This window comes from Culex pipiens, chromosome 2 (assembly GCF_016801865.2).
Source record: "Culex pipiens pallens isolate TS chromosome 2, TS_CPP_V2, whole genome shotgun sequence".
Lineage (NCBI taxonomy): Eukaryota > Metazoa > Arthropoda > Insecta > Diptera > Culicidae > Culex > Culex pipiens.
Window position 1 is genome coordinate 196,708,213 of NC_068938.1, and position 16,060 is coordinate 196,724,272.

Genomic DNA, 16,060 nt, shown 5'->3' on the forward strand with positions numbered 1-16,060 from the left:
TTTGCTTTTTTGTTTAGAGGCAACTTTTTTTCTTGCCATTCTCGAATGGTAAAATGGCTTAATTGTCATCGCCAAAAATAGCAGTGCAGAAAAATTCAGCTCGTTGCCAAACTTGTTATTTTTTCAGCACTAACTCAGCTCTAAAAAATTCCCCGCAAGTCGAAAATATAACTTCTGTCAACCCATTTTTAACTTCTATTTAAGATATTTTAGACCATTGTACATGGGCAAAAAAGCGTACAAATCGCAAATTATTCCTACTATGAAAAGAAGCTGGACAAAGCATCTGAGCAAACCTTAAAAAATCAGTTTTAACGTAGCAATTCAGGATTATGTGTTAGAGGAAAGTAATGTTCGGGGCACTTTAAGAGCTCTAAAAAATAAACATTTTTATTTTTTGACAAGTCAATTTGGACTTAAGGGAAAATTTAAATCTTAAATATCTCGAAAAATCGCAGGCCAAATTTTAAGCGCCAGATTGCATTCGAAAGAAGATATCTAGCACTATAAACGCTGAAAAAATCTCAGGAGTATTTTTCTTTAAATTCGAGGTATCTTCATTTGGAAATGTCTGGTTTTCAAGGGAAAAGTGTATGGAACCACCCTAATGAAATTCGAAAATTGTCCATTTATGTTTTTCCATGTGGTTTTGCCCGCTGAACCTGAATCTGCCCTCAGAATTGAGCTGAAGTGTCAACAAATCAATTTTTGGTCATATTTTGTGTTTCTTTGATAATTTTACATCGAATGCAACCTGGCGCTTAAAATTTCGCCTACGCTTTTTCGAGAAATTTAAAATTTAAATTTGCATATTTTTTAACCTTAATTTGGCTATAACTTTTGAACCTTAAGTCCAAATTGACTTGTCAAAAAACAAAAATGTTTATTTTTTAGAGCTCTGATAGTGCTCCGGACATCACGCTCCTCTAAAACATAACCCTGAATTGCTACGTTCAAAAAACTGTTTTTTATGGTTTGCTCAGATGCTAAATTTGGCCGTAGATTGTAGATGTGTAGTGTAGATTGCGAGATAAACTGTTGGTGTCTTCGACAAAGTTGCTTGGATTGGCAAGCATAACAACTTTCTGGAAGCCAAAAATCCAAAAAATATTCCTGAAAAGCTAGCTTTTCAAAAACACTCTAATCGTGAACCACCCTAATTTTGAATCAAACCAAAAGTTGTCCCTTTGCATTTGCAACAACTATCCGGAAGACACCAAAGCTCCGAAACTTCATCATTTTTTGGAAAATAAATTTCCCACTCAATTTTGCGATCATTTGAACTTTTCAGCACTTGTTTCGAAAAGTAATACAATTCAACTTTTTTTTTTATTTAAGCAGTTAATTGACAAAATACATGAACAATTGTAAAATTACACATTTTCAGAAGTAAAACAACGCATTTTATCTGTCACAAAAAATGAACCTCTTCCCACATGTAATATTACTCTGATTTTTTTTTTTTGTGAACCTAGCCAAGCCTTAATGCCACTATCTTTGAAGTCTACATTTCAAAATCCCGTTCTTCTCACGCTCTCACAATTATCCGATGATAATCAAACAGTGCACTGAAATAAAGTGAAATTACACTCGCGCAACCATCAGCCAGACTTGGTTCGCAGAGGCGAGATTCAAGTGGAAAATCCACTTTCCTGGCCACAATCTCCAGTAGAGCAAATGACCATTTCCACAAATGCAAATAGACCGTCGTCCATATTGTTTAGCGGGAAAGTGCTTTGAAACGTCGAGGGTTTTTTTTAATGTCTTAAAACTTACAAGTTTTTGTTTCATTGATTTTTCCTAAATTTTCACCAGAAAAAAAATTAAGTGTTGTTTGCTAATTTTAAGACTTTATCAAATGTTATGTCCCAAGCTGCTGCCGTCACGACTCCTGACTCTCTCTCTTCCTAGTCTCAATTATGCATATTAGAGCAAATCGTTATCGTTTCCAGTCCGAACTGGGTTCATCCTTTGGTCAAACTTGCAACATGCAACGATTGTAGATTTTGTTTGCTCGTCCTTATGTTTGAAGCTCGCTGGAACCAGAATAAAGTCGAATTGTAGTTTGAAGATTAATGAACAAATTAATATTTTAAGATACCTTTTTGAAAAAATATCATCATTTTCAACAATTTAAAAACTAAAAAAAAAACAGAATCAAAATTTTTTAATTAACTTAAATGATTTTTACTTTTCCTCTTTCCAGATTTAATAGTAGTAGTAGCATCGATGGTTGTGCTGTCAGTTGGCTCAAATGGACAGGTGTTCGCGACGAGTGCGATCCGCGGTATCCGGTTTCTGCAGATCCTCCGGATGCTGCACGTGGACCGGCAGGGCGGCACCTGGCGGCTCCTCGGGTCGGTCGTGTTCATCCATCGGCAGGTGAGTGGTTTTTGTACTATTTTAGTACAAGACGTCCAAAACTAATTTTGAGATTCTTGTACTAAAAAAATCATGCATTTACCGTTCCCAGGAGCTGATAACGACACTGTACATCGGTTTCCTGGGGCTAATATTTAGCTCCTACTTTGTGTATCTGGCGGAGAAGGACGTGACGGGGCCGGACGGGCGGCAGGACTTTGCCAGCTACGCCGACGCGCTCTGGTGGGGCGTCATCACGGTCACGACGATCGGTTACGGCGACACGGTGCCCCAGACGTGGATGGGCAAGATCGTGGCGTCCTGCTTCAGCGTGTTTGCAATCTCGTTCTTCGCACTACCGGCGGTGAGTTTTAGTACAACTGTACTAAACTTTAGTACAACTGATTTTAATCGAATTTCTCCCCAACAGGGCATCCTCGGGTCCGGTTTCGCGCTCAAGGTGCAGCAAAAGCAGCGCCAGAAGCACTTCAACCGCCAGATCCCGGCCGCGGCCATGCTGATCCAGTGCCTCTGGCGCTGCTACGCCGCCGACAAGAGCTTCCACTCGGACGCGACCTGGCAGATCTACGTCAAGTCGGACGACCAGAATGCCAACAGCTCGAGCGCCGGCACCGCCCTCCCGGCGCAGCTGGGCAAAGTGAGTGCGTTGCTTAGCGGTGTACGTGTTTTTGTATGTCTAGTTGTTGAAATTGCGAAAAGAGGAACCACTCTGCGGAAGGAGAGTGAGAGAAAGAAAACACCCACACCCACCCCGCGGCCGGCTCGGAATTATACCTGGAAAATCCTTGTCCTAATCCAGAATCCTGAAGACTACTGCACCTTGCTATCCCTCAGATTTGCATAACCTTCCTCGCGACTTGACTAAAAACTCTCGACTTTGTTTTGAAAATGACAGCTAAAGCAAGATGTCGATTTCAAGAATAATCAAGAGTTGAGCTTCTATTCCTCAATGCCTCAAATAGCTGTAAATATGTGCAAGCATTTCTTGATCAACGTTTGGGTGTATTCGTTAAATATTTGTCTTGAAAACCATTTTTTTGATCTGCTTCCTAAAACTCCATGAAATTATTCAAATGAAAAACCAATCTACTTTAAAAACAATCCTTTGATGTTTTTTTGTATCAACATTAAAAATAAGCAAAATGTTCAAAATTGCCATTTTTATTTATTTTAAATATTTAAATAACAATAAATTGTACAAGGTTTTTCAACAATAATAAAAACTTTCCGCACAATAATTATTTTTTGCTCTTCGATTTTTTTGGTTTTATTTTTTCGTCAAAAAGATATTTATTTACAAAAAAAGGTCCCTCGACTCTGTTCGGGGCCAAGAGGATGGGACAAAAAATAAAAAAATACAAAAACTGAAATAACAAGCCATAGTCTTAACATCTGAATAAAAAAATATGTAAAAGTGCATTCTACACCCGCCCAGTTGTTTTGGGATCATTAGTTTTCAAAATATCCAAGTATTGAAGAGATTTTTTTTTTCGCCGTAAAAAAATGCAATTTTTTCTCTAAATAAGCCTAAAAATAATTGTTATTGCAATATGGGTATCAAATGATCGGGTTTTTTTTATCATACATTTCGAATTTTATACCATTTATTTATTTAAAAAGAAAGGAAAAAAAAGAAAGAATAATTCTCATACCCGCCGGCAGCTTGGTCCAGTTCACAGGTGTTCGCTTGATCAAACAATTTGTCATCTTATGCCATTTATTTATTTAAAATACTGAAAATTTTCGCAAAACTACGTATTTTCGAAAAAAATACTCCAAATTTCAGTTTTTTACTATAGGAGTATGAAATGTGTGAAATTTTTCATACATTTTGAATGTAATAACATCATTTTTGAATATACTCAATTTTTCCACAAAACTACGTTTTTTTAGTATTAAAAGTTTTAGTTTTTCACAATATGGGTATCAAATTATCGGGATTTTTTCATACATTCCGAATGTAAAACCATTTTTTTAAATACTCAAAATTTTCACAAAACTACGTATTTACGAAAAAATACTTAAATTTTAAGTTTTTCACGATATGATTATCAAATGATCGGATTTTTTTAAACAATTCAAATGCAATAACAACAATTTTTGAAAATATTCAAAAATTTTACGCATTTTCGAAAAATTACTTCACGGTATGGGAAAAAAACGTAGTTATGTGAAAAATTTGAGTATTTTCATAAAAATATGTTATTTCATTCAAAATTGTGTGAAAAAAATCCCGATCGTTTTATACCCATATTGTAAAAAGCTGAAATTTTAAATATTTTTTTCGAAAATACATAGTTTTGTGAAAATTTGCAGTATTTTCAAAAAATGTTGTTATTACATACAAAATGTATGAAAATTCCCGATCATTTAATACCCATATTGTAAAAAGCTTAAATTTAAAAAAAATCGAAAGTACATAGTTTTTTGAAAATTTTGAGTACTTCCAAAAAAATGTGTTATAACTTTCGAAATGTATGAAAAAATCCCCATCGTTTGATATCCATATTGTAAAAAACTGAAATATTGAGTATTTTTTGGAACATGCGTAGTTTTTGAAAAATCCTGATCATTTGATTTTTATATTGTGAAAAAATAAAATTTTGAGTATATTTTCAAAAATATCCAGTTTTTTGAAATTTTTGAGTATTTAAAAAAATGTTTATATCACATTTGAAATGTATGACAAATTTCCTATCGTTTGATATCCATATTGTGTAAAACTGAAATTTGGAGTATTTTTTCGAAAATACGTTGTTTTGTGAAAATTTTGAGTATTTTCAAAAATGTTGTTATTACATTCGAAAACTATTAAAAAAAATCCGATCATTTGATACAGTCAAACCTCTTTTTACGCGACCTCCTTTTGCGCGAATTTTTTTTTTTACGCGTTTTTTTTACGCGAAGAATTCAAAATAACGCGAACTCAATTTACGCGAAAAATTCAAAATAACGCGGTCCGATTTTAAACTGTCGGAAGTCTTAACCATTATGGTCATATCTTCCTGTTCAACGGGGACCACAATCAGGGTTTTTACCATCAGTAGCTTCGGTATACTCTCTGCGATCTGTTAGAATGTACGAGGTCATCCAGGAACTCCCGGATGTCATGACCTGGATATCTACCGGATCAACGGGGGTCTGTATGGCTATATTAACTATCGGTATAGCTTCAGGTAGCTTCAGTGGACCACGATGGACACTCTGCGGCATGTTGGATTGTTTTGGGTCATCCAGGAACTCCCGGAAGTCATGGCCTTGATATCTACCTGATCAACGGGGGTATGTATGGCTATATTAACCATCGGTATAGCTTCAGGTAGCTTCAGTGAGCCACGATGGACTCACTGCGATCTGTTAGAATGTACGAGGTCATACAGGAACTCCCGGATGTCATGGCCTGGATATCTACCTGATCAACGGGGGTATGTATGGCTATATTAACCATCGGTATAGCTTCAGGTAGCTTCAGTGGACCACGATGAACACTCTGCGGCATGTTGGATTGTTTTGGGGCCATCCAGGAACTCCCGGAAGTCCTGGCCTGGATATCTAACTGATCCAAGGTAGTATATATGGCTATATTATCCATCGGTATACCTGCAGGTAGCTTCAGTGGCCCTCGATGGAAAATTTGTGACATGTTAGATTGTGTTGAGACATCCAGGAACTCGTCCTCAAATGCGAATGCTAATTCTAATGGGACATTTATGCGTTGATCAGGAAAATATCCAGCCATGCCTTCTGGGAGATCCTGGATGACCTCGTACATTCTAACAGATCGCAGAGAGTCCATCGTGGCTCACTGAAGCTACCTGAAGCTATACCGATGGTTAATTCACCCATATAGACTCCCGTTGATCAGGTAGATATCCTGGCCATGACTTCCGGGAGTTCTTGGATGACCCAAAACAATCCAATATGCCACAGAATGTCCATCGTGGTCCACTGAAGCTACCTGAAGCTATACCGATGGATAATATAGTTATATTGACCCCCGTTGATCAGGTAGATATCCAGGCCATGACTTCCGGGAGTTCCTGGATGACCCAAAACAATCCAACATGCCACAGGATGTCCATCGTGGTCCACTGAATCTACATGAAGCTATACCGATGGTTAATTCACCCATATAGACCCCCGTTGATCCGGTAGATATCCTGGCCATGACTTCCGAGAGTTCCTGGATGACCCAAAACAATCCAATATGCCACAGAATGTCCATCGTGGTCCACTGAAGCTATCTGAAGCTATACCGATGGATAATATAGTTATATTGACCCCCGTTGATCAGGTAGATATCCAGGCCATAACTTCCGGGAGTTCTTGGATGACCTAGTACATTCTAACAAATCACAAGGTAACCATCGTAGGTCACGGAAGCTACCTGCAATTATTACGATGGTGGATACACTGGTACAGACCCTTGTTGAACAGATAGATGTTCAATTCATTAGTTCCGGAAGTTCTTGCATAACCCAGAACATCCCAACCTGCTGTAGAATATACAGCGCAGGTCACTGAAGCTATTTTGAATAACCTGGAATTACATTATTATTAGGCCGATGCAAATATTTAAAAAAGTTTTTGTCCATCGGCCCTGGCCAAGGTCAAGGGGGGGCAAAAAAATAAAAAAAAATATAAAAATTTAAATAACAAGCCATTGTCTTCACATTTCAATGAAAAAAGTGTTTTAAAATGCATTTTACACTAGTTCAGTTGTTTTGCAATCATTAGTTTTCAAAAAATCTAAGATCTGACAAAAACAAAAATTGTATCGAAAAAAAAGATTTTGCATCGAAAATATTCAAAAAATCTTAAGTTTTTTTAACAAACCCAAACATGCTAAAAATGATTTTAAACGCAGGAGAATGTATTTTAATTTGATTTCAGCTGGTTGCACTTGAATTTTCATTGAAATTTTGAAGTTTATTGTAAAAATATTTTTTTTGCCCCCTGATTTTTCGGGCCAATTTTGAAGGGGGGGGTGACAAAAACTTTTAAAAATATTTGTACCAGCCTAAAGTATTTTTGTAAAAAAAATCATATAAACATAATTGCAATGGATAGCTGCCATCATCCCGGTTCCAAAACAGTATATTTTTTTTATGTTTGCATGGTTTTTCATACAATTATAGCCAATGTCTCCCATATAACAAAATCCCAAAAGCTCTCCCTTGTAGCATTTTTAAACTTACAGGTTATATCATGGTTCTGAAAACCCTCATACGGCCTAAATAGGCTTTTATGGCCTACTTAAAACCTAAAATGATACTAGGAATGTGATTCAGTTAAGCACTGGACCGTGCTTAACCGAGGCAGCTGAACGATTCAAAACTGGGGCAGTGCAAACCCAAGGCGTGCAAAACCGGGGCATGACTGTACTTGAGGAATCTCAACTCTTTGATTTTTTTCTAATTTTGGCAAACATGGGCACTAATTTAAAAAAAACCTAAAAATTGCTATAACTTGAAAACGGTTCACTTTATCAAATTTAACAGAAGTACTTTTTGATTGTAAATTTCTATATAAACTATATTTTCAAAAAAAAAATGCAACATTTTTTTCCTTTTGGAATTTTATGAAAAGATGGCATTTTATGCCCCCTAAAACACATCAAAAAATAAAAAATGTGTATTTTCAGAAATAAATTTTAATACATTAATTTTAATTGCCAAAGACAGCAAATCGATTAAAAAATTACTCAAAAGATACAGATTTTGAAATTTTTAAAAATCATTTATGTATGAAAAGCTGCAAAATTTGAATCAAAATGAAAAATTATATGGACAAACTGATAACTGGCCCCAAAATCCCAAAAAATACGGCAAGTTTAAAAAAAACAACTAAAATTTAAATTTGAAAAAAAGGGTGACTTCGTAGAAAACTACTCAGTAAAGTAACTGTTGAATAGTATAAAACAAAATGTGATACTTTCTCTTTTGAATTTTAGACAATTATGCTTGTTGTTTTAATGAACCATTACTTTTAATCGAGGTCGATTTATCAGAGGTGGGGGACGAAAACTTCAAATACAATTTTTAGTAACCTCATAAGAAAGTTTACAAAAAAAATGCGTTGGCCTTATTTAATGATTAAATTTAGTCTATCTTAACCCTCTACTGCCCAAATTTATTTTTCGAAAATTTCTATTTTTCCCGTGCTCAGGAGGTCATTTTGAGCAACTTTTGTTTTACCAAAAACTTCACTTCTCTTGTTTTATGTTTTTCTTGATTTATTTTTAGTATTTTAATTTGCAATTATCTTGTTTAGTTTATGTTTGTTTTTAGTAGTATTTGGCCTAGTCTACCAACTCCTATCATTACATTTTGCCTATCTAATTTTTTCGTGATTTACAGTCACTTTTTGAATTTTTACTCGTTTTTATTTTTTTTTTTTCTGCTATAAAATGACACCATTACCATTTAAATTGTAGAAAAATGCGTAGAGGCATAGTCTGGGACACTACAAAAATTACCCTACTTCTTTTTATCTAAAATATAGGAAATGTTAGTAAAAAACACAGCCAAAGTTGACCCCTAAAAAACGACATTTTTAAAAACATTGGCAAAGTCCAATAAAACAAGTAAAACTTTCAACCCATGAATTTTCTAAAATTTTAAAAGTTCTTCTATCCAATGCATTTATAAGATCAAAAATTTGTTGAAAAATGGATTTTTAGCGATTTTTTAAATCGAAGCCAGTCTAGGCGGGGTTTTTGTAGAAGGTTAAATAGACGCAGCCTTCAATCTGTTTGGATATTTTTCATTCTTTTTTACTCCAACCCGTTTTTTTATTTAACTTCAATAGGTCATATTTATTTGATAAACAAAAAAAATATAAACAGTTTAATGTTAAGTTTAATCAACAAGACTGCCCACAAAACTTTGCCTCATGTGCATTTTTAAGCATATATTATAAAAATCAAAATTGTATTTATGAATTAACAGAACAAAGGGTCAATTCTGGTTTAATAAATAAATATTCAACATCTCAAAATTTACAAAATTTCAAATGGAACAACTATTAATTATTGGCGAATAAGGTGTATAAAAGATTTTTTTTTTCAAATTTTAAATCAATAATACATCTTTACAAGCAGTTTCCAAACATTGATCAAGAAATGCATAAAAAACAGACATTTGCAAAACAAGAGTCATTGTTGCTTGTACTTGTAGTTAGTGTGCTTCAACTCCCTAGAAATAGTCTTGCTTGCACGTGTTCCTCTTGTAAAGTTTACTGTTCAAGCTTGTTTGTCTGCTTTTTGCAATGTTTGTTTTCTCCACCGGGATTATTTGGATGGTTGTTCGTCCACTGTTGCTTCCTTCCTTCACCACCTACTCCACTCTAAGCGGTCATCAGCATGTCCTCCGCACTGAGCTTTATCCTTTATCACCTTCCTTCAGGATAAACTCTCTCGCTTGCTTTGTAACGAACAAAAACTGAACCTTGGGGAACCATAGAGGATTTTAGGGTAAAATTTTCATATGTTTTTAATCCTACTATCCTCATATTTCACTCTATAAACTCATTTTTGCTTTTTTTTTTTACTATTATTGAGAAACTTTAATTTTACGAAATCTCCTACACTTGTTTGCATAAAAAAATATCTGAAACATTCTTTTTCACCAACTCTCAGCTTACATTCGCAAAAGTGTACAAGAAAAAGTGACTTTTTCGAGCAACTCGAACAATCCGTACAACATTCCCATCTAGTATCAAAATTCCACTTCATTAGAGCAGATGAAAGCTCTGGCTGCTGCTGCTGCTGCAGTCCTCAAACACTTCACCCGATGCAACCATCCGAAACGGATACCTACCTTCTGCCCTGGGAATTCCGGCAAGTCCTGGGCTGGTTTTGAGTTACACACAAACATGGTAAAAGAAAAGTTTGAATTTGGAAGGTCTTCATTTTTCTGTAATTTTATATTAATTTATTTCTTATGGAATTACACATGATAATATGTGAATTTTACATACATAAAAAGTGATTTTTGTTACTGTGTTGTTTCCACACACATACTTCACAGCATGAGAAGGGTCTCGTTTTTTACTTTCAAAAATATGCTTGCAATCCACTTCTCTGCAAGCTTTTTGGCCGTTGGTCTGAAAAATTGTTCAACATCGCAGGTGGAACATTTTTGAACCCCACCAGCTCCCGCACAGTTGTGTAATTGAATCGAAAAGTGGAAGTGAATGAGATCTCTACAAAAAGTCCGTAATGGGGCCATCATTGCAGGGGGAACATGCAATATCAATTATTATCCCCTCGACATGTGTGTGGAAAGCATTTGAGCTTTTTCGGAGTGCTAATTGGTTGTCGTAAAACGAATTCAGTTGTTGATGGAAATTTCGAGCTTTTTGAAGCTCGTAAGTAAATTCCCGCCCGTGTGGATCAATCGGACCGCGCACTGGACTCACAATCCAGAGGTCGCCGGTTCGAATCCCGCGGCGGGCGCTCTAAAATTCTTTGTGTAAATATGGGTATTCGGCGCCGTCGCTCCGTGCCATACTTTCATACACTTAAGAGCCCAGGGCGGCGAAGTCCTTGTAGATAAAAGGAAGCCACTAGTGGTTGGTACTAGCAATGGTGGCCGACAGCTATAAAGTCAACTTCGTTTAAGTAAATTAAAAATGATGGTCAACTTTCAATTGAAAGTTGGATAGCTTTGTTATGCTGACATTCTGGCAAAAATATATGCTAAGGATACATCTAGAGTTATTTTTGAAAGCGTTCTATATACTATGGAATTCCCTGTGTTTATTGATTTTTTTTGCAGATAACTCTAGAAATGGAAAAAAGTTTACACAGTTTACAGACATTATAAAAATATGAATTACTATGCTCTTGAAACTAAATTAAAATTGAATATAATTATAATTTGTCGAAGTAAAATCGAATTTGCAATCAAAAAGTACTCTAGTGAAATTTTGGTAAAGTGAACCGTTTTCAAGTAAAGGCCATTTTTAGGTAACTTTTTTGAAAATAGTCGCAGTATTTCATTTTTTTAAATAAGTGTCCATGTTTGCTCACACTTGCAAAAAAAAATATTTTTGAAAAGCTAAGAAAATTTTCTATACTTAGCTTTTATGAACTTTGTTGCTGAGATATTGCCTCAGGATAATTTATGTTTTCGAAGTCTTACCCAAACAACCCACATTTTTCTAATGTCGATATCTCAACAACTACGTACGATTTTTAATGTTAAAAATTAAACATTCGTGAAATTTTTCGATCTTTTCGAAAACAATATTTTTGGAGTTTTTTTTTTAAAGGACCAAAAACAAATTTCAATTTTTGCATTTTGGGTGTTTGTTAATACCCCTGACTCAAGGCAGCTTCAAAAACACCCAAAAAGCAAAAACTGGAAATTTGGTTCATTGGACCTTTTAAAAAAACTCAAGATTTCAATATTTTTTTAAATAAAGACTAACATTTCAAATGGAAGTAATATTGTATGCTTGGTCCATTTGAAATTTTAGTCTTGATTTAAAAAAACAAAATAATGCTTTCAAAAAAATCGGAAAATTTCACGAACGTTGAAATTCGGACAGCTCTTTAAAAATATATTTTTTCAACAGTGGGCAAACATGGGCACTAATTTAAAACTAATTTCAAAAAAGTTACCTTAAAAACGACTATAACTTGAAAACGGCGCACTTTATCAAAATTTCACCTTTTTGAAATAAATCAGTTTTGATACATAAATTTATAACTCGGCCAAAGATTTTTTTGCACATTCTAGAAATTCTGAAAAGTTGGCATTTAATGTCCCTAAAAATAGCAATTCCAGGCCAAAACAGGAATTTTTAAGTACTTTTTTCTCGACCCTCTCCGATCTCAATGAAACATTGTAGACATGTTATCCTACCTTTATATAAGCCATTTTTGTGTATATGGAGCCAGTTACACTCGATAGTGACATTTGAGAAGGGCGTAAGTGTTTTAAATATTTTTGTATTTCGTAATTTAAACATTGCTGTATCTTGAAGCCGTTGCATCGTACCAAAAAGTGGTCATAGACAAACTTGTAGGAAATTTGACGGGCTTTCCGAAAAAAATACACTGAAAGAAAAAAACACTCCACTTTTATGAGATTTTTTGATTTTTAAGTTTAAAAGTCAAATTTGAGGGTGAGCCCACGATTTTTTTTCGTTCAAAATTTTTGTGAAAATAGCCTAAGATGTTACAAAAAGACTCATGAAAAATGCAGGATGGAGCAACTCACCTAAAAAAATACAAAAATAATTTACTGAAATAGTTTTTTTCAAAAGTGCTCTAAACATCAAAATTTTCAAAATCCGAACACGAGAGTCGATTCTCTAGACAATTTTACATAAAAGTCTCCATATTGACCATTGTCCAAGTCCAATCCTTGTGAAGTTACATCGGTTTTAAAAATAAAAATGTTGAAAAAGAAGGTTTTTTGATGGTTTTTCGTAATTTCTATATGACAGACTTGATTTTTCAGTCTCGAAAATATTTTTACCGGAAAGCTCGTCCAATTTCCCATAAGTTTGTCTTTAACCACATTTCAATTGGATGTATGGGCTTACAGATATAAGCTAGTTTACTATCTAGGTTACTATACTACACTGAAAAAAATTGATGTTTTCAGTTATGAGCAATGTAATAAGCTTATATCTGTAAGCCCATACATCCAATTGAAATGTGGTCAAAGACAAACTTATGGGAAATTGGACGAGCTTTCCAGTAAAAATAATTTCGAGACTGAAAAACCAAGTCTGTCATATAGAAATTTCCAAAAACCATCAAAAAACCTATTTTTTCAACATTTTTTTATTTTTAAAACCGCTGTAACTTCACAAGGATTGGACTTGGACAATGGTCAATATCGAGACTTTTATGTAAAATTGTCTAGAGAATCGACTCTCGTGTTCGGATTTTGAAAATTTTGATGTTTAGAGCACTTTTGAAAAAAACAGTTTCAGTAAATTATTTTTGTATTTTTTTAAGTGAGTTGCTCCATCCTGCATTTTTCGTGAGTCTTTTTGTAACATCTTAGGCCATTTTCACAAAAAATTTGAACGAAAAAAAATCGTGGGCTCACCCTCAAATTTGACTTTTAAACTTAAAAATCAAAAAATCTCATAAAAGTGGAGTGTTTTTTTCTTTCAGTGTATTTTTTTCGGAAAGCCCGTCAAATTTCCTACAAGTTTGTCTTTGACCACTTTTTGATACGATGCAACGGCTTCGAAATACAGAAATATTTAAATTCTGAATAACAAAAATATTTAAAACACTTACGCCCTTCTGAAATGTCATTATCGAGTGTAACTGGGCCCACATACACAAAAATGGCTTATATATGCCTAGGATAACATGTCTACAAAGTTTCATTGAAATCGGAGAGGGTCGGGTACAACCGATTCCCTATTTTAAATGGAATTGCTCAAAATTAAAACATTGTATTTGTGCAAGTCAAGCTTTAGTAACAAAAAGTGAAATAAAAAATGGTTAGATTTTAGATGTGAAAAGTCGAACTTTTGAGAAATATTCTGCTCTTTACAATGAAAATAAATTGGAAATTTTAAAGCGTCCAAAATAAGTGATTAAAACTTTTAATTATGTTAACTTTAGTTTAAAGATTTTTTTTATTGAAAATAGCAAAAAATAATGACAAATGTTGGATTATTCAACATCACAAATAGAACCAATTGTTTTCGAAATATCGTCAGTTGTCAAATAAAAGATAATTAGGCAACAATGAGAAAAAAAAACTGATTTTTCACAAAATTTTAGTTTTAAAATGCTGTATATCAGCAACCGGACTGATCAAAAACAGAAAATTGTAGGAATTTTTTGAGCTGCTCGAACAGATTTCTTGTCGGGTGCTTGTCTGTTTTTCATGAAAGATTCTTTAAAAAAAATTGAACATTTTTATCAAAAATTGTTTTAAGTAATTTTCAATTTCAATTTCATTTTTTTTTATCAATATTCAATATTTGAGGAAAAAAAGTCAATTTACAATCGTAAAAAAATTCCGTGTACCATTTTTTCTTCAAAAGTTACAGATTTTCGAATATTTACGTACCATTTTTGTATGGAGAGCTGCCAAAATTGAATGGAGCCTTGTATGGGTGAACCAATGACACAAAATGGCTTCTTTGGTCACAGGGAAGGACCCCACAAAGTTAGTAAGGAACTTGTAAGGAAAAGCTAAGGAAGCAAAAATCTTTTTTTGACATCGAGAATACATGGACAATCTTTAATCCAAATAAAAAAAAACTTAAAGTTATTTTTTTGCAATCCCGTCGTGAAACTACTTACTTTTCCTGTCATTCTTGAACGACGAAATAGCCTACTTTTCTGTTCCAAAAATAACAGAATCGAATAGCAACACTTTTCGAAATAAATGCTGAAAAGTTCTACTTTTCAGCACTCAAATGGGTGCTGAAAAGTTGAACTTTTCAGCACTTGTTTCGAAAAGTAACAATTTTCAAAAAATTTTTGATTTTAACGATTTATTGACAAAATACATAAAAATTTGACATAAAATTTCACTCAGTGTGTGTTTTTTGGAATTGCAAAAAATGTTGTATGGAACTCGTTGCAAAACTTAATTTTTTCAGCACTCTTCGTATTTATCCAACTCGGTAAACCTCGTTGGATAAATGTACGACTCGTGCTGAAAAAATCCTGTTTTTGCAACATGTTGCATAAACTACTATTATGTTTTGTCAACACCTAATAAAACATCTTTTCACCCTGTTGCTTAACAAAATCATCAAAAGCCTCCTATGGTATTTCAACATTTCCCTCCACAACAAAAATCCCATCAAATCAAAATCCAATCTCGTTGCCCTCATCTCAACCTTTCCACAACCAAATTATAAATGAGAGGATGGGGGGGCTTCTGAACAAGGGTCTCTCTCTCCACAATCAATTATCGCGTGTCAACGCAAAAAATACCGAAATCAACAAGCACAAAACAAAAATCCTCATAATTAAATGAGAAAGCCGGCCCCTTTTCCCCTCTTATCGATTCCTGATCGCCTTTTTTGCGTTGAACCTAAACGAAAAACAATGGAAAGCTTTTCAGCAGCTGAATGAGAAAAGAAAGGAGAAGAAAAAACTTTTATTTTTTGGGGGAATCCAACCACACTCTTGTCGACACGTTTCATCGAGTAACCTTCTCCCAAAAAAAAGTGCCTCTTCACACTCCATTGATTGATATTATAGGGGTTTCCTTTTCTGTTATTAAAAAAATTATTTAAATTTCATTTACGAAACAGAACATTTTTTCACTGCTAGAATTCAAACAAATTTAATAACTTTTTTTTTACTAGAAATAAATGTTGGTAGAAGCCCCTATTGCAGCATCCATTTCTCTCATCCGTCAAAAATCGACCTAGTCTGGGTGCTTTTCGCCATCTCGCGGGGAGACTTTCCCTCTTTTTCTTTCTTGTAATATGAGAGGAAAATATAATCATCAATGTCAGCATGACAAGGAGCGAAAATCGTCGTCGATTGGTGTTCAATAGTGCCAGCTTTAAGCACAACATCAGCAGTGTAAATGTGTGTGTGTTCGTTATCCTATTCTGCTTCGTTGGATGCTCACTAAGTACACACACTGTAATGTGATAGGATACGGACACATGTTGGCATGGTGTGAGAGAGCTTATTGTTTGCTTTGTTCTTCTTTTGCGGGGGAAA

The 16,060-nt window shown here is 34.4% G+C and overlaps 1 protein-coding gene across 3 annotated transcripts in view; it reads left to right on the plus strand.

Moving 5' to 3' along the window:
• Positions 1-16,060, plus strand: part of LOC120415833 (potassium voltage-gated channel subfamily KQT member 1-like) — a 454,129-nt gene that overhangs the window by 409,534 nt on the left and 28,535 nt on the right. For 2 of the 3 annotated variants that reach the window (XM_052709146.1, XM_039577469.2), the window contains 3 exons: positions 2,207-2,382; positions 2,474-2,725; positions 2,792-3,040. In XM_052709146.1, coding sequence (XP_052565106.1) covers positions 2,207-2,382; positions 2,474-2,725; positions 2,792-3,040 — 677 coding nt within the window. The remainder of the gene's footprint in view (positions 1-2,206; positions 2,383-2,473; positions 2,726-2,791; positions 3,041-16,060) is intronic. The other variant, XM_039577470.2, reaches the window with a different exon arrangement.